Source organism: Rhinoraja longicauda, chromosome 5, assembly GCF_053455715.1.
Source record: "Rhinoraja longicauda isolate Sanriku21f chromosome 5, sRhiLon1.1, whole genome shotgun sequence".
Lineage (NCBI taxonomy): Eukaryota > Metazoa > Chordata > Chondrichthyes > Rajiformes > Arhynchobatidae > Rhinoraja > Rhinoraja longicauda.
In genome coordinates this window covers 50,548,139-50,569,098 of record NC_135957.1, presented here as the reverse complement: position 1 = coordinate 50,569,098, position 20,960 = coordinate 50,548,139, and the positions used below count along the sequence as shown (strand labels likewise).

The window sequence follows — 20,960 nt, the reverse complement described above, 5'->3', positions numbered from 1 at the left end:
TTAGATTTAGATTTAGAGATACAGCGCAGAAACAGGCCCTTCGGACCACCGGGTCCGCGCCGCCCAGCGATCCCCGCACACTAACACTATCCTACACCCACTAGGGACAATTTTTACATTTGCCCAGCCAATTAACCTACATACCTGTACGTCTTTGGAGTGTGGGAGGAAACCAAAGATCTCGGAGAAAACCCACGCAGGTCACGGGGAGAACGTACAAACTCCGTACAGACGGCGCCTGTAGTCAGGATCGAACCTGAGTCTCCGGCGCTGCATTCGCTGTAAGGCAAATTATGAACACTTATTTTTGTGTAAAATATATACAGATGATTGCATGATTAAACTGTACATAAATTGTTTTCAAATTGCAAAATAGAAATAGCGTAAATCATATATAATATGGAAATCATTATTTGCCTATTTAACATTTCATAACGGCCGTGACAAAATTCTTAAGTGAACATTTGTGTAATGTGTGTATTTGTATACATGTGACAATAAATTAAATTAAACTAAAGATTTCAATAACTAAAGCGGCGAACAAGGCCAGGTTTAATTATTTCTCACCTATTCTGATGCCACAAATGTTTTGCTTATTCTGACTTGATTGATGAGTGCCATCATGCAGGGGTTATTATGCATCTTTAAAAGAATAGAACGATGGTATACCTAAAACAAATCCGAGATTTTTTTATTAGTATCACAGCTATATAGTACAATAACTTAAAATTTTCATTCGAATATAATTCTATATTTTCAAAGGGATGCTTTAAAAATTGAAATAGTTAAATTTAAATTAATTTAAGATTTTCTTAAAAAAATTCTGCTATAACTTAAATCATAAGATAAGCCGCAAGAAATGATACTCTTTTCTGGAGCATCAGAAGCTGAGGGGAGACCTGATAAAAGTATATACAATTAGGGTGAGGCATCCTTCAACGCATACTTTGCCATAGGGTAGACAGTCAGACCCTTTTCTCAATGTGGAAATGTCAAAGATGAGAGGGCATGGCTTTAAGGTGAGAGAGGCAAAGATTAAGGAATATGTGGAGGGCAATTGTTTTATACTCAGAGTGATGGGTGTCTGGAATACTATGTTTGGGGTGGTGATAGAGGCAGATATGACAGTGCCAAGAGGCTTTAGGTTTGGCGCATGGAAATGCAGAGAATGGAGGAATAAGGAACACTTACAAGCAGAGGATTAGTTCAACTTGGCATGCTATTCAGCACAGACATTGTGGATCAAGTGCTGTACTGTTCTACATTATATGTTTTCACATGAAGCAAATATGGTTTCCACATAAATCCATATGGTGACTGCGCATGACTTTGTTTCGGTTTCTTTGCATTTTGCATCTATTTGTATGAACACGAATTCAATATTTTTCCTATTTTATCACTATACAAGTTGAAATAGAACTTTAAGAATTTAAAATTTCACATTAGCTTTATATAAATGTAAAATTATTTATTTTGAGGTTCTCCTTTTTTTCTCTTGAAGTTAGTGAGTTGTGGACAACTGTTCAAAAAGCACTTGGAATAATTTGAACAATTCAATATCCTTACTTAAGTGTGAAAAATGTGGTTTTCATTATTTTGGGAACATGGGAAACAGTTTTCTACAGAGTACTCAAAACAATATTTAACTAATTTAAAATTCTGTGAAAATAACCCAGTTATAATGCCAGTTATTGTGCAGAGTCGAGGGCAGTCACAACTAATTTTATAATTCAAATAAATTAATATGCTTTATTTATAATACTCTCCTTGACACTGACATTCCGTCATCAGAATCTTATAGACGAGCATGGGAGGACGAATTGAATCAATTTATAATGCAAGATATATGGGATGAAAGTTTACAACATATACATCAATGTTCATTGAATACTAGACATTCCTTAATACAATTTAAAATAATACATAGATTACATTATTCGAAGACGAAATTAAATAGGATTTTTCCTGGTATCTCTCCTATTTGTGATAAATGTCAATTTCAAGAAGCTAATTTAACTCATATTTTCGTAACTTGTATAAAAATGCAAAACTTCTGGTTGGAGATTTTTAAAATAGTTTCTAAAGTTATTAATAAAAAATTAGATATGGATCCAAAATTAATTATATTAGGATTATCAGAACATACTACAAATTTTACAGCAAGTCAGGTACATTTTCTTGATTACAGTCTAATAACTGCGAAAAAATTAATACTTAAATTTTGGAAAAAACCAATAACCCCCACAATTAAAATGTGGACTACGGAAATGACAGAGACCCTGCATTTGGAAAAAATAAGGTTTGCCTTAATCGACAAACCTGAGTTATTTTTAAAAATATGGTCTCCATTTATTGAATTTTTAGAAAAGTAAATGGGTTTGGCACAGGACTAAAATAAAAAATTTAAATTAAAAGTTGAAACTTGAGTTAGGGGTTGGATGTACAACTGTGGTTATTGTCTCCCGGATCTACTCCCTTTAATTTTTATTGTTAGATCCTTTTTTTTTTAACCCTCTTATTCTCTCTCCCCAAATTTATAGTTTTTAAAAAATTTTTACTTTCTCTCTTCAAAAATTTAAAAATTGAAGCTATGTAAGAACTTTGTAACAAATGTGTTTTTTTATTTCTATTTGTACATATGCTTTTCAAAAAAAAAAAAAAAAAAAAAAAAAAAAAGTATTCTCCAAAATTACTTTGGTGCGGGGCTACCACCAGATTCCTGTGCATCCGGGAGACATACCAAAGACTGCCACGATCACTCCGTTCGGGTTGTTCGAATGGTTGCATATGCCTTTCGGTTTGAAAAACGCGGCACAGGCGTTCCAGCGGCTGATGGACCGTGTGGGTCGGGATTTGTCTTTTGTTTTCATTTATTTGGATGATATCCTGGTCGCCAGTCGCTCGGTGCGAGACCACCTAGTCCATTTGTGGACGGTGTTCAAGCGGCTTCAAGACCACGGGCTCATCATACACCCCTCCAAGTGTCAATTTGGCCTCCCCTCTATTGATTTCTTTTGAAGACTTTGACACTGCCGCAATAAACTTCTTTAACAAAGAACAAGCCTCCAGACTCGCCATAATGTGCTATTGTAATTAGCATGAGGGTGCATGATGGCTGTGGACAGTGAAAAAAACCTCTTGAATTTGACTCACAATGGCCCAAAGAAAATCATATCAAAAAATCAAAGGGAATCAAAAAAGGAATTCAGCATTTGGTCAATCTGACATTCAACATCCTGTCTGTGGGGAAACAGGCCTCATGGAATTCAGACTTTGCAGTCATATGAGAATATTTATTTGCATTTACTTGAACAATCCTCCTGTCATCATCAGCAATCAACAATCATCACATTTCAGTGCAGCACTCACACAGCTCCTGGTGGCTATGTTCATGTTCATCCATGTTTTAAGGGCTGATACATACAACCTGGTGTTCCCTGTAAGGGCTACAGAACATGTCATTGCACACCACTCGGCAAACTCTCAATGACCTCTCGAAACTCTGAATGATCCCTCCCACAGCTTTTGAAGACTTTGACACTGACATTAAAGGCAACTGCCCAACCCTTGGAAAAGCTTATTTTTAAACTTGATAGGCAATAGCTGCCACTGAAATTTCCTCAAGAAACTCAGGAATATAAAGCAATATGAGAGTTAAAACTTCCTCATTGTGAGTTCTACTATTGCATATTTTATGGACACAGCAGAAGTTTTTTTTACCTATGTTATGAATCTTACTGCATAAAACATTAGTGCATAAATCTACATTTAAATATTAAAGCCATTATCATACTTTGATAATTTCCTGCATTTCAAAATGCAATCAATCATTTTAAATGAAGTACAAATACAATTTTCCACCAGCAAAATTTTTAATAGCAGCTCCTTTTTTGTTGTCACCATTCTAGGCAACGATGCTGTATCCAATTTCTCAATGCACTGATAGATTTGCTTTTTGTCTACAATGTGCAGTAAACCTTCATTATAACAGACCATGAAGTGGGGTGGGGGTGGGGGGGGGGGGGGGGGGAATGGTGTTCATAGTTGCCGATTGTCTGCTATATAACCCAAATGAGTATTATAATTGTTTTAGTAGTGTAAGATTTGAGAAGTTTTCCCTCATTTGGAAAGCGACACCAAACCAAAGAGCTGCAGTTTGGACATTTTAAACAAGAGACTGGGGCTGATAGCGGAGAAAGGCTGCGGTCAGATTAACAAAGGATGTCACAATCCGTGGGTCCTAAAATGGCCGCAGGACCTCGTGACCAGCCACAAAAGGTAAAAACCTTACATCCCAGTCTCTAGGTTTTCTGCAAAGCCATGGCCAGAACAAAGGATGGGTATTGGCCATGCAGAAACCTACGAAACCAGGTCGGAGTCCAGACACTGGGGCGCTGACATCAGCATACTCACAATGGCCCAAGCCGACCTAAACAGTTCATCTCAGTGAGGGGGCACAATAGCCCATAGAAAACTACCTGGTAGGTGATGGGAAACCAGTTAACACCCATCACCTCACAATGAAATCCCAATTTACACCATCTGGCCATCCCCGGTATCCCCGAACATAAGCGCAGATCAGAAGAAAACCTCATACATATCTTTTTGAACAAAGAGATTCCAAGATCTGGCGGGAGATAGGACGGGTCAGAAACAGTATAACTGGCCACTACTTTTGGGTGAAAAAGTTAAGTCAACTCGAGAAGAAAACCTGCAGGGAACGCAAGCAGGCAAGTAAAGACGGACACAGTCAAGAAGCGCAGAGAAAACCGGGTTCGAAGTCAACTGAAGTCAAGAAGAAAACCTGCAAGGAACGCAAGCAGGCAAGTCAGAAGGAAGTCAAACGAATGCAGGAGGAAGAAACGACAGGCAAGAAGAACGGATGCAAGAGAGAGGAACAGGCACGCAACTCGAGAAGAAATACTGCAAAACGAACAGCCAGTAACCCCAGTAATAGCCCCATGGTGAGCATGTACTCCAAATCCTACATATCCTGGACATAGTTTAGTGTAGAGGGGAGGGTGGTTGTGAATAAACGTTGGGTGTGTATTAAAATATGTGTTGGTCAATGTTGCGATGCGTCGTACGTTCCCCATCTTACAGTCGTGTATATGTCTTATAGAACTGTGTGTGTTTTATGATTCATAGTTATAAGTATTCGTGTGATTCGGTATGTGTTTTATAGACATGTATTATAGAACTGTATAAGTATTCATGGACAATAGTCCCAAGCGCTGAATAAAAGCCTTTTCATTTAAACCCTGGTTTTCAAATCTGGTCTGGTGGAATTTTTCTGCACTATAAGAGCTCCTGCATCTAAGTCCAGTGTCTAGAACCGTAAGGGATGAGTGGGTCGAACCATTCACGGGGAACCAGTGTGCACGGCCTGGTCAAGGGATCAGAGCAAGGCACGGGGACCTTAGGTCGGGCGAAAGCTCGGCGCAGAAACCCCTTACAGTAGTAAAAACAAACAACTGTAGTTGTTGGTTAATACTCAAAGGGAAACAAATTGATGGAGTAACTCAGCAGGTCAGGCAGAACATGGATACGTAACATTTCAGGTTGAGACCCTTCTTCAGATTCTTGGTCTGAAACTGGGCCGAGAGTCTAGGTGAGTTAATGGCCTCAACCTGTTGGCAACCGGGGCGGGGGAGAGGCAAGGATCAATGGAGTCAATGGTCGCGGCCCATGGGCAGCCAGTGGTTGTGGTGGCCAGAGAAGCTGTGTGGGCCGGCGGTGATAGCAGAAGGTCCGACCTGGGAGTGGCACGAGCTGGGGGTGACGTGGGCAGCTCACGCTACAAGCAGATGGGGTGGGGGGTGCTCTGGGCGCCCGGGACTGGATCACACCTGGATAGATTGGATGTGGAGAGGATGTTTCCACTAGTGGGACAGATGAGGACCAGAGGGCATGGCCTCAGAATTAAAGGACGTTCTTTTAGGAAGGAAATGAGGAGGAATTTCTTTAGTCAGAGGGTGGTGAATCTGTGAAATGAGATGCAAAACATGCAGTTTACACGCATGTGCAACACTGCCTTCAACCTTTTCCCTCACCTCCCTTGCCCATTCCCTAACAACCAACTCAGTCCCAAACTGAGCTAGTGTCCCCATTTCTTCCTGGGACATCTTTATAGTCTGAAGACTTTTGTCGTTTAGCAGTCTAAGAGCATCAAAAAACCTCAGAGTCTGAAGCACTGGAAGTGGAGTCTGCGGACAAATGCTCGGACATTCTTTGGTCCAACAAGAGACTGGCTTGCAAGCAATCAGATAGATGCCCACTTGGCTGAGCAGGGAAACCAACTGGTCCAGTTTTCCAATATGTTAAGACACACTTGGGCAAACGCTCATTTCAGATGCAGATGCAGTCACTTGATGTCAGATGCACTCACTCTCACGTTATCTCTGGTACCTAACACTTTTGTCCAGGTATGAACCAAGAAGGTAACAAAGTCTGAGCACTTGTGATCCAGGCAAGACTTAAACCACGCATTGATAAGCAGATGATTTGAAAACAGGTGCCTCCTGGCAGCACTGCCAAAAATAACTGATCCCTTTGCTGATGTTTTGAGAGTGGACTGATTGGGTAGTAATTACTATTAGTAAACTTCAGTTGTCCTGCTTTTTGTGAATAGCAGATATCTTTTTCATGCCAATTTACACAGTCAGATAGACGCCTATGTTGTCACTGTGCTTACATAAATGTATTGTGATAGCGAGCCTTCGGTATCACAGCCATGATTTTGGAATGATCACTTGATCTTTGCTGGACCCTGTGCCATCAGTCATTTCACTTGGACTAAATCTGATTTTCTGGAAAATGGCTTCTGTGTTGTGGGATTGGTGAGGAGGAGGGGGGGAGGGGGGGGGGGGGGTGGGGAGAGAATGAGATTGGGTTTGAGAGAGGGGATGCAAATGACCATTTGCCTCTTTTTCATGCCACTCCACTAATTCTAATCTGTTTCTTTCCACGTTACCGAACCCTCATTTTCATGAAAACCCTCATTTAATATTACAATTATACTCGTAGAATCACCAAAAGACATAACACTGGAGGCATTCAGATTTTATATCTGTGCCATCAACCAGAAAGAGCTTTTTCATTCCCATGATCCTTTTTCCACAGCAATGCAAATTGCTAGAATCAATAAGACTAGGGTGGTGTTTAACATGCTCAGGAAGATCTAGAGCTCAAAATACATCTCAATCAACACCAAAATATGCATCTTTAATTCAAATGTGATTTACATTTGGATCAGACATGGAAAACAACAAAACACACAACAAACAGGCTCAAACATTCATTAACACCTGCCTCAGCAGAATACTAAACATCTGGAGGAGAGACAAAGTAAGCAATGTGGACCTGTGGAAAAGAACAAGCCAGGATCCCATTGACTTAGGAGAATTTGAAGGAGAAAATGGAGTTGGATTGGACACACCCTCAGAAAACTTGCCACAAACATCACCCAGCAAGCCCTGAAATGGAACCCCCAAGGAAAAAGGAAAAGAGGTCGCCCCAGGAACAGCTGGAGAAGAGGTGTCCAGGCAGAAATGTCTGGGAGTGGGCTCAACTGGGGAGATCTCGAAAGAACCGCCAACAACCGAGTGAGGTGGAGGACATTTGTCAATGGCCAATGCTCCTTCGAGCAGCAAAGGGCTTAAGAAGAAGCAGAATGCAAATTGCTGGCTAAAAATTATACTTTAATCAAGATCATTGATTACAGGAATAATACATGGTTAATTGAGTGTCAGGCATTTTGCTTGTTGTTTATGTAACTATCTCAAGATGATTCTTTTTAAAGGAAAACATTGTGTTTTGCTTTATCTTTTGTTTTGATGGCATGTTTACTGAGAGTCATGAAGCTGCCTGAGCTGCTATAACTCATAGGCTAAGAATGTGTGGTCTGTAATAGTTGGTCCCCTTCCAAGATGGTTGCTTTTGAAGTCATTTATTGGATTGTGTTTTCTGCTCCTACTTCAAACTATAATTGTTGCAAAGCCCACTTGAAAATGTTCTAATTTGAACTACAACCTTGTTTGGAATATATTTATTTGGCTCAGAATCACAAAAAGAAAAGGCAAAATAAAAGCTATCTATTCTCTTTGTAAATCCAAATAAGCCAGTCCTCATTTAACACCACAGAAATGGCTTTCTTTTCACACTTAATGGCAATGTTTTAAGTTTCAGGCCACTCACATGCATTTAGCAACCTTTTACATTAACCTAGATTAATTTCCTTTCAATATAGCTTCTTTATTTATCCCTCCAAACCTGTCATATCCATGTACCTTCTCGCTGTTTCTTAAACATTGGGATAGACCCTGCCTCAACTACCTCCTCTGGCAACTTGTTCCATACACGCACCACCATCTGTGTGAAAAAATTACCCCTGGATTCCTATTAAATGTTTTCCCCTTCACCTTAAACCTATGTCATCTGGTCCTCAATTCACTTACTCTGGGCAAAATACTCTGTGACTCTACCTGATCTATTCATCTCATGATCTTATACACCCCTATAAGATCACTCCTCATCCTCCTGCGTTCCAAGGAATAGTCACATCCTACTCAACTTCCTGTAGCTCAGGCCCTCTAGTCCTGGCAACATCCTTGTAAATCTTCTCTGTACCCTTTCCAGCTTGACATCTTTCCTATAACACAGTATCCAGAACTGAACACAATACTCTAAATGCGGCCACACCAATGTCTTATGCAACTGCAACATGACCTCCCAACTTTTATACTCAATACTCTGACTGATGAAGTCCAATATGCCAAAAGCCTTTTTGACCACCCTATATACCTGCAACTCCACCTTCAAGGAACCATGCTCCTGCACTCCTAGATCCCTCTACTCCACAGAGCCCTACCATTCACTGTGTAGGTCCTGCCCATGTTAGACTTCTCAAAATGTAACACGTCACATTTCTCTGTGTTAAATTCCATTAACCATTCCTTAGCCTACCTGGCCAATCAATTACGTTTTTTGAAGAGCATTAAGGTGGATAAATCCCCAGTCTATTGAACGAGTCAAGAGAGGAGATTGTATGAGCCTTGACGAAGACCTGTGCATCTTCTCTAGCCACAGCCGAGGTACCAGGGGACTGGAGAATAGCTAACGTTGTTCTTTTATTTAAGAAAGGAAGTAGAGAGAATCCAGGTAATTTTAGGCCAGTGAACATGATGTCAGAGGTAGGAGAGCTATTGCAGAGCATAACTTTTCATCCACCATAATGAAGTGCTTCAGGAGGTTGGTAATAGTGCGAATCAACTCCTGCCTCAGAAATTACCTTGATTTACTTCTATTTTTCTATTGCCACAACAGGTCAACTGTAGATACATTCTCACTGGCTGTTCACTCTGGATTATCTGGACAATGGAACACATGTATCACACTGCTGTTCATTGATGACAGCTTGGCATTCACCCCCTCCCAATTCATCACCTGGGCAACTATGCCTCAGTTTGCTACTGCATTCTTGACTTCCTCATCAGCCAACCACAATCGGTATGGATTGGTGACATCATCTTCTCCTCACTGACCATTGACACGTGCCTCAGCCCTGTACACCATTGATAGCATCTACATGACCACTGCTTCTAAAACGATGCGCTACAATGCTGAGAATTATATTACACACTGTGTACCTTCCCCTTTGCTCTACCTATTGTATTTGAGTTTGACTTGATTGCTTTTATGTATGGTATAGCTGATCTGTTTGGATAGCATACAAAACTAAGCTTTTCACTGTACCTTGGCACACCCAACAATAATTAATAAACCTAAACCTCTATCATCAATGAACCCCACCATTCAGTTAAAACCCTCTTCTTGCTGCTACCATTGGGTTGGATGTACAAAAGCCTGAAGTTGCACACACCAGGTTCAGGAACAGTTACTCCCCTACAACTACCGTATCAGGTTCCTGAACTGACCCAAATAATCCTAATTGTACCTTGGCATTGAAACACCATAGACCACCACTTCCACTGCCATGGGTTTGTTTTCTCTTTGCTAATTTTGCTTTACACAAATGTCTTTTTTTGCAGCCGAATTTATGACTAATTTATGTATTTTTTCATGTGCAGCCTAAATCTGTATGCCAATGATACTGTGGCAAGCAAGATTTTCATTGTACTTGTACCTCACCATACTTGTGGATAAGACAATAAAGCTGATGAATTGAATCTGGAAGGCTGCAACATGCCCAATTTAAAGACGATGCGTTATTCCTCAATCATGCATTGGGTCACAGAGGTCAGAGTGGTAGTTGGATGAGGAGTTAAAGTGCCATTCAACCAGAGCTCAGAATCAGTCATGTGGTCTAAATGCAGGTGGTCTACACAACTGTCACTCAATCTATGTTTGGTTTCTCCGATACAGAGGAGACCACTTCTAAACACTGAATGCAGTGCACTAGATTGGAAAATTGCAACTGAATTGCTGACTCGCCTGACAAGAATGTTTGGGTTCCAGGATGTTGTCAAGGAAAGAGGTGAAGGGACAGGTGTTACATCCCCTGTGGTTGGATGGAAATGCCAATTGGTGGGGATGAAGTAATGGACCAGGGAATTGCAAGCAGGATGGTCCCTTTGAAAACAGACAATATGTACCTCATGGTTGAATCTTGTTGGAGCTGGCAGAAATTGCAAAGGATCTGTTGAATACAGAGGCTGATGGGGTATAAGGTAATTAGGGGAACTGTCCTTGCTTTGTCCAGGAGAAGGAGAGTAGAGGTGCGGGGAAATAGATGAGATGGCAATAAAGGCTCTCTCTGCTATGGCACATTGGAAGTTGTGGTTCAGGAAGAAGGAAAGCATTTCAGACAAACCTGCACTGAATGTCTCATCAGTGGTGGGGAGAGAGAGGAACTGGGAGAGTGGGGTGGAATTCTGCCAGGAGGTAGGGTGGAGGAAGTATGGTCAAGGTAGATGTGAGAGGTTGTAGTTTGTAATGGATGTTTGATTTGAGCCCATCTCTGAGATGGAGGTGCAGAGATCCAGAAAAGAATATGAAATGTCAGAAATGAACAATGTGAGGTAAGAGCAGGGTAGAAATAGGTGTAACAGTGTATGAGTTGTAAGGGGTTTTCTGCGCCGAGCTTTCGCCTGACCTAAGGTCCCCGTGCCTTGCTCTGGTCCCTCGACCAGACCTCGCACACTGGTTCCCTGTGAGTGGTTCGACCCACTCACCCCTTACGGTTCTAGACACTGGACTTAGATGCAGGAGCGTTGATAGTGCAGAAAAAACTCAACCAGACCAGATTTGGAGACCAGGGTTTAAATGGAAAAGGCTTTTATTGAGCGCTTGGGACTATTGTCCATGAATACTTATACACAGTTCTATTAGACATATGCACAACTACACGAATACTTAGACACAGTTCTAAACGACATATGCATCACTACACGAATACTTAGACACAGTTCTACTAGACATTTCTTGGCTGTAAGATGGGGAACGTACGACACATCGCAAAATTGACCAACACATATTCATGTACACACCCACGTTTATTCAAACCACCCTCCCCTCTACACTAAACTATGTCCAGGATATGCAGGATCGGGGTACATGCTCACCATGGGGCTATTACTGGGGTTACTGGCTGTTCGTGCTGCTTCTCTGCTGCTTTCCGTGAGGGTCGTGCTTGTCCCCTGAGTTTCTTCCTTCCGTTTCTTGCGTTCCTTGCAGGTTTTCTTGCAGTATTTCTTCTCGAGTTGCTTGCCGGTTCCTCTCTCTTGCACTTCGCTTCTTCTTGCCTGTCTTTTCTTCCTCCTGCATCCGTTTGACTTGAGTTTAAAACCCAAAAGTCGTGGCCAGTTATACTATTCTGATCCGTCCTATCTCCCGCCAGATCTTGGGATCTCTTTGTTTAAAAGATATGTATGAATTTTCTCTCTGATCTGCGCTTATGTCCGGGGGTACCGGGGATGGCCAGACGGTGTTAATTGGTATTTCGTTGCGAGGTGATGGGTTTAACTGGTTTCCCATCACCTACCAGGTAGTTTTTTATGGGCTATTGTGCCCCCTTAAAGAGATTAACTGTGTAGGTCGGCTTGGGGCATTGTGAGTATGCTGATGTCAGCGCCCCAGTGTCTGGACTTCGACCTGGTTTCGCAGGTTTCTGCATGGCCAATACCCATCCATTGTTCTGGCCGTGGCTTTGCAGAAACCTAGAGACTGGGCTGTAAGGTTTTTACTTTTGTGGCTGGTCACGAGGTCCTGCAGCCATCTTAGGACCTACAGATTGTGACATCCCTTGGTAAACTGACCACAGCCTTTCTCTGCTATCAGCCCCAGTCTCCCGTTTAAAATGTCCAAACTGCAGCTCTTTGGTTTGGTGTTGATTGCAGAATGAGGGAAAACTTCTCAAATCTTACAGAGTGCTGGAAGCAGCGCCAATTCAGTCATTGAAGTACTGGAAGAAGAGTTGAGGAAAGAGGTCTGTGTAGAACTGGAACAAGGACACATATTCCACATCTACTAGGAAAAGGTATGGCTTGGGCCTCTGCGTGTATCCATGCCGCACCCTCGATCTGGAAAACGTGAGTGGATTTAAAGAAGAAGTTACTCAATGTAGGATGAGTTTAGTCTTGTGAATGAATGTGATGGTGAACGAGAACTGGCTGGGCTCAAGGAAGATCCCGCTGAATTGTGATGGAGTTGTAGAAAGATTGTACATCCATGGTATAGATGAACCAGTTGAGACCAGGAAATTGTTGAAGTGGCAGAGTACATCCAAAGGGTGAGTATTTTAAATGGGTGCAACTGGAGAAGGGGAGAAAGGAAGTAGTTCATGTAGAAAAAAACCAAGTTTGGTGGTAGAGAGCACCCTAAAATAGTGGGTTTGTCCAGTCCTTGTGGATCTTGGGCATAAGGTATAAGTGGATGGTAGGCTAATTAGTTACTGTAAATGGGAGGATGAACTGTGTGGAGTTGATGGGTAAATGAGAGAGAATATGTTTTGGGGAAATAAGTGGGAAAATACTTTTTCTCAAAGAATGACCTTTTAACCTTGTATGGAACTATGAAGTAAGATTTCCTGTAATACTTAATGTTATTCATTGGCCAATTTGCTTTAAGTCTTATTTCTAACATTGTATGTTTTTTGTTTTGCTCTTCAGGATTTAATTTCAGTGATGTCAGTAACTAATGGCATATCAACTTCGACTAAAGGTGTGAATGTAAATGCAATATATACATTTAATACATTGATCCTACTTCGTTATACCACAAAAACTACCCTATATCATCTTCCAATGACCCAAAGTGATTCTTAATTGCACTCCAGCTATTTTATGTAACAAAGTTGTCCCCATATCCATTCAGCTATTAACAATCTTCTTTATCATTGTTATTTTGCACATTCTGGTTGTAGATGTTATTTCTCTCTGATAAACCTAGCCTCGATTCCTATCCATGTGTACTTGATGCTCAGCAAAATACTCCAGAATATTTGTTTTTGCCATTAATGTTTTGCTTTGCAACCTTTGTTTAACCTAAATGGTGCAAATGATCAACCTCCTCAAAGATTATAGTATCCCTAAATCAATCTTCCAAATCCTTCCTCTTTCTGGCAAATTCATCCCTGTTAAAATGTGACATAGGTTTTATCAACAGAAACATAATCAAATCTAATGATCACTCTAATTCTGATGTTTCCCAGTCCCAGATTGCTGTTGTTTGTAAATCAAGTCAAAGAAGAAACACAATTACTGTAACTGCTGCTCCAGAGAAGATACGGAGGGCTGCATACATTGTGTATCAATCACGAGAGTGAAAGAGAGTAATTAACAAGCTAGACTTGGGTTGAATAATCAAGAGGTAAGCTCTGCACACTGTTCACGTAATACTTTTTCTGTCAATAAAAATCCTTTGACAATTGCTGACTGACTAAATTAGACCCTGTGTTCTCAACAACAGCTCAACCTTGCTGTAGACTTGTATACTTTGTGTGGAACTCAAGGAAGAGGAGCATTAAGTGCCTCTTTTTATTCTAGTGCAATGAGGTCACACTTTCCTCTGCCTGAATGAATTGGAGCATTGAAATGTTACTATTGGTGGTGTGGAACCAACAGTATAAGGAGACCATTGCCTTTGAGTCCTGGAGAAGGGACTCTGATAGATGTAAAGTAAAGTCCCACCTGCCTGCATTTGACCCTTATCCTTCTAGACCTTTCCTTTCCATATGTGTCCAAATGTATTTAAAATGCTGTATAGTACCTGCCTCAACTACTTCCTCTGGCAGCTTGTTCCATATACCCACCACCTGTCTGAAATAACAACAGAAAATGTTAAAATATTCCAAAGATTTGTCAGCATTGATGGAAAGATAAACAGAGTTAATGTTTCAGATAAATGATATATCATCCAAATGGTAGAAATTGAACAGGTTATAACTTACAGGGAGCGGAAATTGAAAGAATGAAGAGAATATCTTCAGAGACCAAGAGAGATTTGATGCCAGCAGTGGTGATGCAGGCTGAAGGATGATCTGTTTGGAGGAACTACACACAGGAGATGAATGAGGAAAGATAAGAGGGGGTAAAGAAACAACAATATTACTGACCATATTTAAATTTCTATTGGAGCAGAGTAGTTTATAATGAAGCAGCGTGACCCATGTGTGTAAGCCACCTGAATAAACTGACATTATTCCTTTTTAATACTTTCTATGAATTAAGGTTAGGACATTGTTTGGTATGTATGGGGACTCAGAAAAGAGAAATTAGTTTGCATGACCTTGCCCCTGTTCAGAGTGTGTTGCTGTTATTCCTGCTTCTAGAATCCACAGAAATTCTAAGGATCCTCTGAGAAATCCTTTGCTATTCCATTCTAGAGAGAAGGATCTTCTGTATTTGAATGCTCTTCACTTCTTTGCTCTCATCTTCTACTTCAACACAAGCAGGCAGAACAACATCCATGTCTTTCCACTGACTGGTTAGCATGCAACAAAAAACTTTTCACTGTACCTCGGTACACGTAACAATAAACTAAATCCAAACGCAGAACTCATAATCTTCTTTGCATCACTCGGGAAGTAGTTTGAAAAATGTTTCACAGTGCAGGAGTCCAAAGTTGGCATCCTGGCCCTATTACCACTTAGCAGGCAGGAAGAATCTGTTTCCATGTTAATATTTTGTATTTGAATTGTAGCTCATTTTCCAATATGAGGGACCGGTTCCTCCTCCAGTTTCAACTGCACATTTACTCACTTGATCATTGGTTAATTGTGATGCAAATGGGCAAACATTCGGAATGAACTTCTGGTGGGTCTGCTCTTGGCTTGGCGAAATATGCCAATCATGGACACAGGATTATCACTTCATAAGAATGAAAACTAAACTGACAATTAACACTATAGCTTTCAATTCTACTGTTTACTGTTAGAATGTTATTCTTATTATTCTAATCGGGGCACTTATAATTGTCCTAGTCTTATTTGGTTTATCTTCGAGAGACTGGTCCTGCAGCACATCAAAGCCAGCCTCCCACCCACCTTCGACCCATACCAGTTTGCCTACAGAGCAAATAGGTCTACAGGGGATGCCATCGACACTGCTCTTCACACTGCACTGACCCACCTTGAACACCAGGGGAGCTATGTGAGGATGCTCTTTCTCGACTTCAGCTCTGCCTTTAACACGGTCATCCCGAGCAGACTGGTCACCAAACTTTCCGACCTTGGATTTTCCCTAACCATCTGCAAATGGATCAAGGACTTCCTGACCAACCGCCCCCAGACAGTCAAAATAGGCCCTCACCTCTCCTCCACCATTACACTGAGCACCGGCTCACCACAGGGCTGTGTGTTGAGCCCCATCCTTTACTCCCTCTACACTCACGACTGCGCCCCCACCCATCCCACCAACACCATCATCAAGTTCGCGGATGACACGACTGTGGTTGGACTTATCTCAGAAGGAGATGAGACAGCCTATAGGGATGAAATCCAAAGGCTGGCAGCATGGTGTTCAGTGAACAATCTGGTCCTGAACTCCTCCAAAACAAAGGAACTTATAATTGACTTTAGAAAAACCAGTGGAGATTACGACCCACTCTACATCAATGGGGTCTGCGTGGAAAGGGTACCAGCTTTCAGGTTCCTGGGTACGCACATCGCAGAGGATCTCACCTGGTCTACCAACACCATCACCACAGTAAAGAAGGCACAGCAGAGACTCCACTTCCTGAGGATCCTCAGGAAAACCAACCTGCAGGAGAAGCTCATGTTGTCCTTCTATCGCTGCTCCATCGAGAGTGTGCTGGCATACTGTATAACCACATGGTATGCCAGCTGCTCAGAAAAGGACAGGAAGGCCCTTCAGAGGGTCATCACGACGGCCCAGAAAATCATCGGCTGCTCACTGCCCTCCCTGGAGCACCTGTTCAGCCTGCGCTGCCTCAGTAGAGCAGGCAAAATAATAAAAGATCCATCCCACCCCGGCCACCGTCTGTTTGTTCATCTGCCCTCTGGTCGACGTTTCAGGTCAATCAAATCCCGAACAAACAGACTTAAGAACAGTTTTTACCCCAGGGCCATACGAGAACTGAACACTACCTGTGCACTAGGCAACACCGTTAAAAAATCTTGTACTTAATTTAATTGTATTTATGTATTTATTTGTTTTTGCATTTATTGCATATATGTTTGTACGCACCGTCAGGATTGGCTGTTTTTTAATTTCGTTGTACTCGTTGCAATGACAATGAATGAATATTATATTATATTATATTATATTAAATCAAAACCAAATTAAGCTGGAAAAACCTGCATTCCAGTCAAGTAGAACACAATCTAAGGTCTTTCTGAAGGGGGTCACAGTGGTGCAACGATTATTGCGGGTATTTCGTAGCACTAATTCTGACCTCTGTTGGTGTCCATGTAGAGTTTGCACATTCTCTCGGACGGGTGTTCCATCTTCCTCTCACATTGCACAGAATGTCCGTAGGTCACTTTCCTCCTGTAAATGACCATTTCCCACAGATCAGTTGCAAAACGATACATAATAAGGGGGCTTGTTCACATTTGTTAAAGATAATAATGTTAAGGTGTATCAGAAAATAGGAATTGGGATCACATGGATTGCTTTGTTGGAAGCTGACATGGAGCAAATGAGCCAAAGGTTCGCCTTCTGTGTTTTTATGACAATTTACATATCTTATGCGGATTTTCATCTTATGGCATTTAGGAAAGATCCCATTAAATTGGAAAGAGTAAAAATTTACAAGAATGGTGCTAGGACTCAAGGGATTGAGTTATAGGGAGAAGTTGGACAGACTAGGACTTTATTCCTTGGAGTGCATGAGACTGAGGGGTGATCTTATTGAAGTGTGAAATCATGAGAGGCATGGAAAAGGTGAATGCACACAGTCTTTTTCCCCAGAGTTGGGGAATCATGAACTGGAGAGTTGACCTACTGGCATTCTGTGAAATGTTGGAGGATGTCAGAATGCCGGTCAGTTTAAAGTATAAGGGGAAAGATATGATAGGAACCTGAGGCGCAACTTTTTTTTTCTTACACAGAGTGAAGTATGTACCTGGATTGAACTGCCAGACAAAGTAGTTGAGGCAGGTATAATAACAATTTAAAAGAAAATCGCACGGATACAGAGAAAAGAAAGGTTTAGAGGGATATGGGTCAAAGGAGGGCAGACCCACATTGAATCAAATGGAACTAGCTTAAATGGGTACTTAGTTGGCATAGATGAGTTGGCCTTGAAGGGCCTGATTCCATACTGTGTGACTCTGTGGATCAACCTCAGTCATAGCCGCTATTCCTTCTTTCGTGTGAAAATGCTTTCCAATATCCACATAGATGAACTACACTTTACAATTCATTCCAGACCTTTCAACTGTTCATTGTCATTTCTGTAGTAGAGAAGGCAATCCATCTTCTGGAGTCTAGGCTGCAATTAAAATTGATTAAGGCTGAATTTCATCCATCTGTTTGGGTCCATAATTCTCATACCATTGACTAATAATCTATCAATTTTATTTTGTAACTTTCTATTTGACCTTGTGCCAAGAGCCTTTTATAGTGAATTTGGTTATGAAATTTCTACTATCTTTTGTGAAGAAACCTTTTCTAACATCCACTCTAAATGGCTAAATCCTAATTTTAATCTTCTGTCCATGTTCCAGCAGAGGAACATTTTCTATCTACTGTTTCACAAACACATAAATCAATTCATCAGTTAATTTTATAGAGTGCTCTCCTAATTTAATCTATTAATTCCAGTATTGATCTGATGAATTCATTACAAGACTGCATAGATAGATAATAAATTGCAAACTCTTACTTCTCTATCAGTTCAGTTTTAATTCTTCCTTACATTACAGGAAGCAATGTCTCAATAAAAAGATTTAAAGTTAGGAGGAGTGGAAATAGCTAATGGAATATTGCAGGGAAGTAAAAAATCTAACACTGCAACTTTAAAGTTGTGAATATTGAAATCAAGGGAACTGAAATACTGCAAGCGACGCACCGGCTTTGAGAAGAAAGACAATGGGCCACATGGAGCTAATTGTTCAGTTGCACATCTAACAGCTGCGGGCGCATAGAGAAGTTATTGTTTATGTGCACATAGAAGCTGTTCCAAATATCAATGGGAATTCTGAATGCGATGGGTTCAGTAGCCTCGGGAAGAAAAAAAAACTAGTCTTAATGGGGCAAAGAATTTCACAAACATCTTGCTTGTGTTTGAAGGAAAATGCTAATTATTGGAATATCTAGGGAATTAAAAAACGAAATCTCCATATTATTCTATCCACGTTCAATAACGACAGTAACTTATAATAATTAATGCAAATGAATAAATCTAGGAATATGAATGCGTGAATGTTTATCTTATGCATTAATATGTAATATAGGTTACCTGTTTTCTGGTATCTAGGAGTTGTGTTTTCAGTTACATCTGATGCGAGTTTGAAGGAACGCCTAACTATTTAGCTTCTATCTGCAAGCATGCAATGACGCTTTGAACCTGCTAACGAAAGCCGAATGGCTGGGAAGTGCAGGAGCAGGGCCGGGTTGACAGAAGTGACAGAGCGAGCATGCATGCCCGCGACTGCCCGGCGGCATGAAGCTGACGAAGTATTTCTCTCACACAGTGCGGGCGGGCTAGCTGAAAGAGGGACAAGTTGGATTCTAGTCACGCACGGGTTTTGACAACTTCAGGACTCCCCCCCCACCCCCACCTCCTCCTCCATCTGGCTGGAGACTCAGACAGGAGCCGGACAGGCGGACGGACGTCTCGCCGCCCGGACAGAGGCGGGTCCATGCATTCGCGTCGGTGCGAGCTGAGTCCACATGCTGTTGCTGCAAAAGAGTTAAACGTCGGCTAAAAAAAGGATGCCCGTCGCTTTGGGGGACTGACCGTAGGCGCGGACACTTTATCTTTCTGACTGGGAAGGTACTTTGAAACCTCGCTTGTGTGAGGGGGTGAGTGAGGGACAAGCCAGTGTCGCGATGCAGAGTTGCCTCTGGTGCCTGGTTTTGGTGGCCGGGCTGCTGCCACTGCTGGTCCCGGGCGCGGCTGCAGCCCCCGACACCTGGCCGCGCCCAACCTACAGACACCACGCCGTGCTGGATGCAAACGGCAAATACCACCTCCGGTGGGACCACCACGCCGCCAGGATCACCTTCGAGGTGGAAGTGGAAACCAGGGGCTACGTCGGACTTGGGATCTCTCCAACGGGGTCCATGGTTCGGTCTGACATGATCATTGGAGGAGTCGCTCATGGTCGCCCTTATCTCAAGGTAAGGAGTGTGCCAGTCAGTCCAAGGCAACGTGGGCAGGTGCTGACACGTTCCCGCGGCTCATGGAGAACACATGAGTTCGACGTGTAGGCATTTCCCCACGGAGCTTCTAATCCAGGTGATCTGCTTGCCAGAAAATTAGGCAGGTTGGGTGTTTCCAACTACTGCAAAACACTGCGGGCTGAAGGAACTCAGAAGGTCAAGCAGCATCTGGGGAGGAGATAGACAGGGGACAGGTTTCGGCACAGACCCTTACTCAGACTGAAGATAGACGCAAAATGCTGGAGTAACTCAGGCAGCATCTCCGCAGGGAAGGAATGGGTGACGAGACACTTATTCAGACTGATTGGGACGGGGTGGGGTGGGAAGTTGGAAAAAGACGAGCCCGGGTCTAAGATTGGCAAGTGATAGGTGGATATGGGCGAGCGGGTTTCATTAGCAGGTGGGTGGATAAAGTGGCAACCGCTACACGTGAAAAGGAGACAAAATGTGGCAGATAAAGAGAAGAGGGGGGTGGAATATAAACCGGGGTGGGGTACAGGGAATTGGAATGAAAAGGAAATGGGGATAGGAGATTGTACAATGGAGGGGAAAGGTGGGTGAAATGGGACTGAACCAGGGTGTGATTTAGGGGCATGGAAGAGAAAGGAAGAGTATTAGTTGAAGTTGGAGAAGTCAATGGTCATACCTTTGGGTTATAAACTGCTCAAGGATCATCTGTCCACCTGCCATCAATCCTTCTCCACCTGTGTCCATCTATCACTTGCCAGGCTTTGCCCTGTTCCCACCTCTCTTTACCAGCCTTATCCCCCCCCCCCCAACAATCTATCTGGCGAAGAGTCCCAACTTGAACAACACCACGTCCATTCCCTCCCCAGATAGTGCGTAACCTCCAAAACACTTTGCGTTTTTGCTCAAGATTCCAGCATATGCTGTTTCTGGTGACTCGCACTTTTTTCAACTCTTGAATATGTTTGAATCCCGATTATGGCGCACTCTGTTGAATATCAAAAGTGTGAAATGAGTGAAGCCAACCTGATTAGATTCCTGTTGTTTAGAAAGGGAGGTTAGATCAGCTAGTAGCACTCTAGCCTCTGAGTAAGAAAGTTCAGCATAATACTTTGTGTGTGTGTGTATATGCGTGTAACCAAAATAATCCAGGCAGTCCTCCCTGTGCTGGACTGACCGGGGATG

General features: G+C 42.1%; 1 protein-coding gene across 3 annotated transcripts in view; it reads left to right on the top strand.

The window, feature by feature from the left end:
- The window catches only part of moxd1 (monooxygenase, DBH-like 1), a 107,940-nt gene that overhangs the window by 37,034 nt on the left and 49,946 nt on the right, over positions 1 to 20,960 (top strand). Inside the window, exon 1 of one of the 3 annotated variants that reach the window (XM_078400158.1) lies at positions 19,249 to 19,766. The exons of the other annotated variants lie outside the window; for them this stretch is intronic. Coding sequence (XP_078256284.1) covers positions 19,476 to 19,766 — 291 coding nt within the window. The 5' untranslated portion in view covers positions 19,249 to 19,475. Of the gene's footprint in view, positions 1 to 19,248; positions 19,767 to 20,960 lie in introns of those variants that run through there. 3 annotated transcript variants of the gene reach the window in all.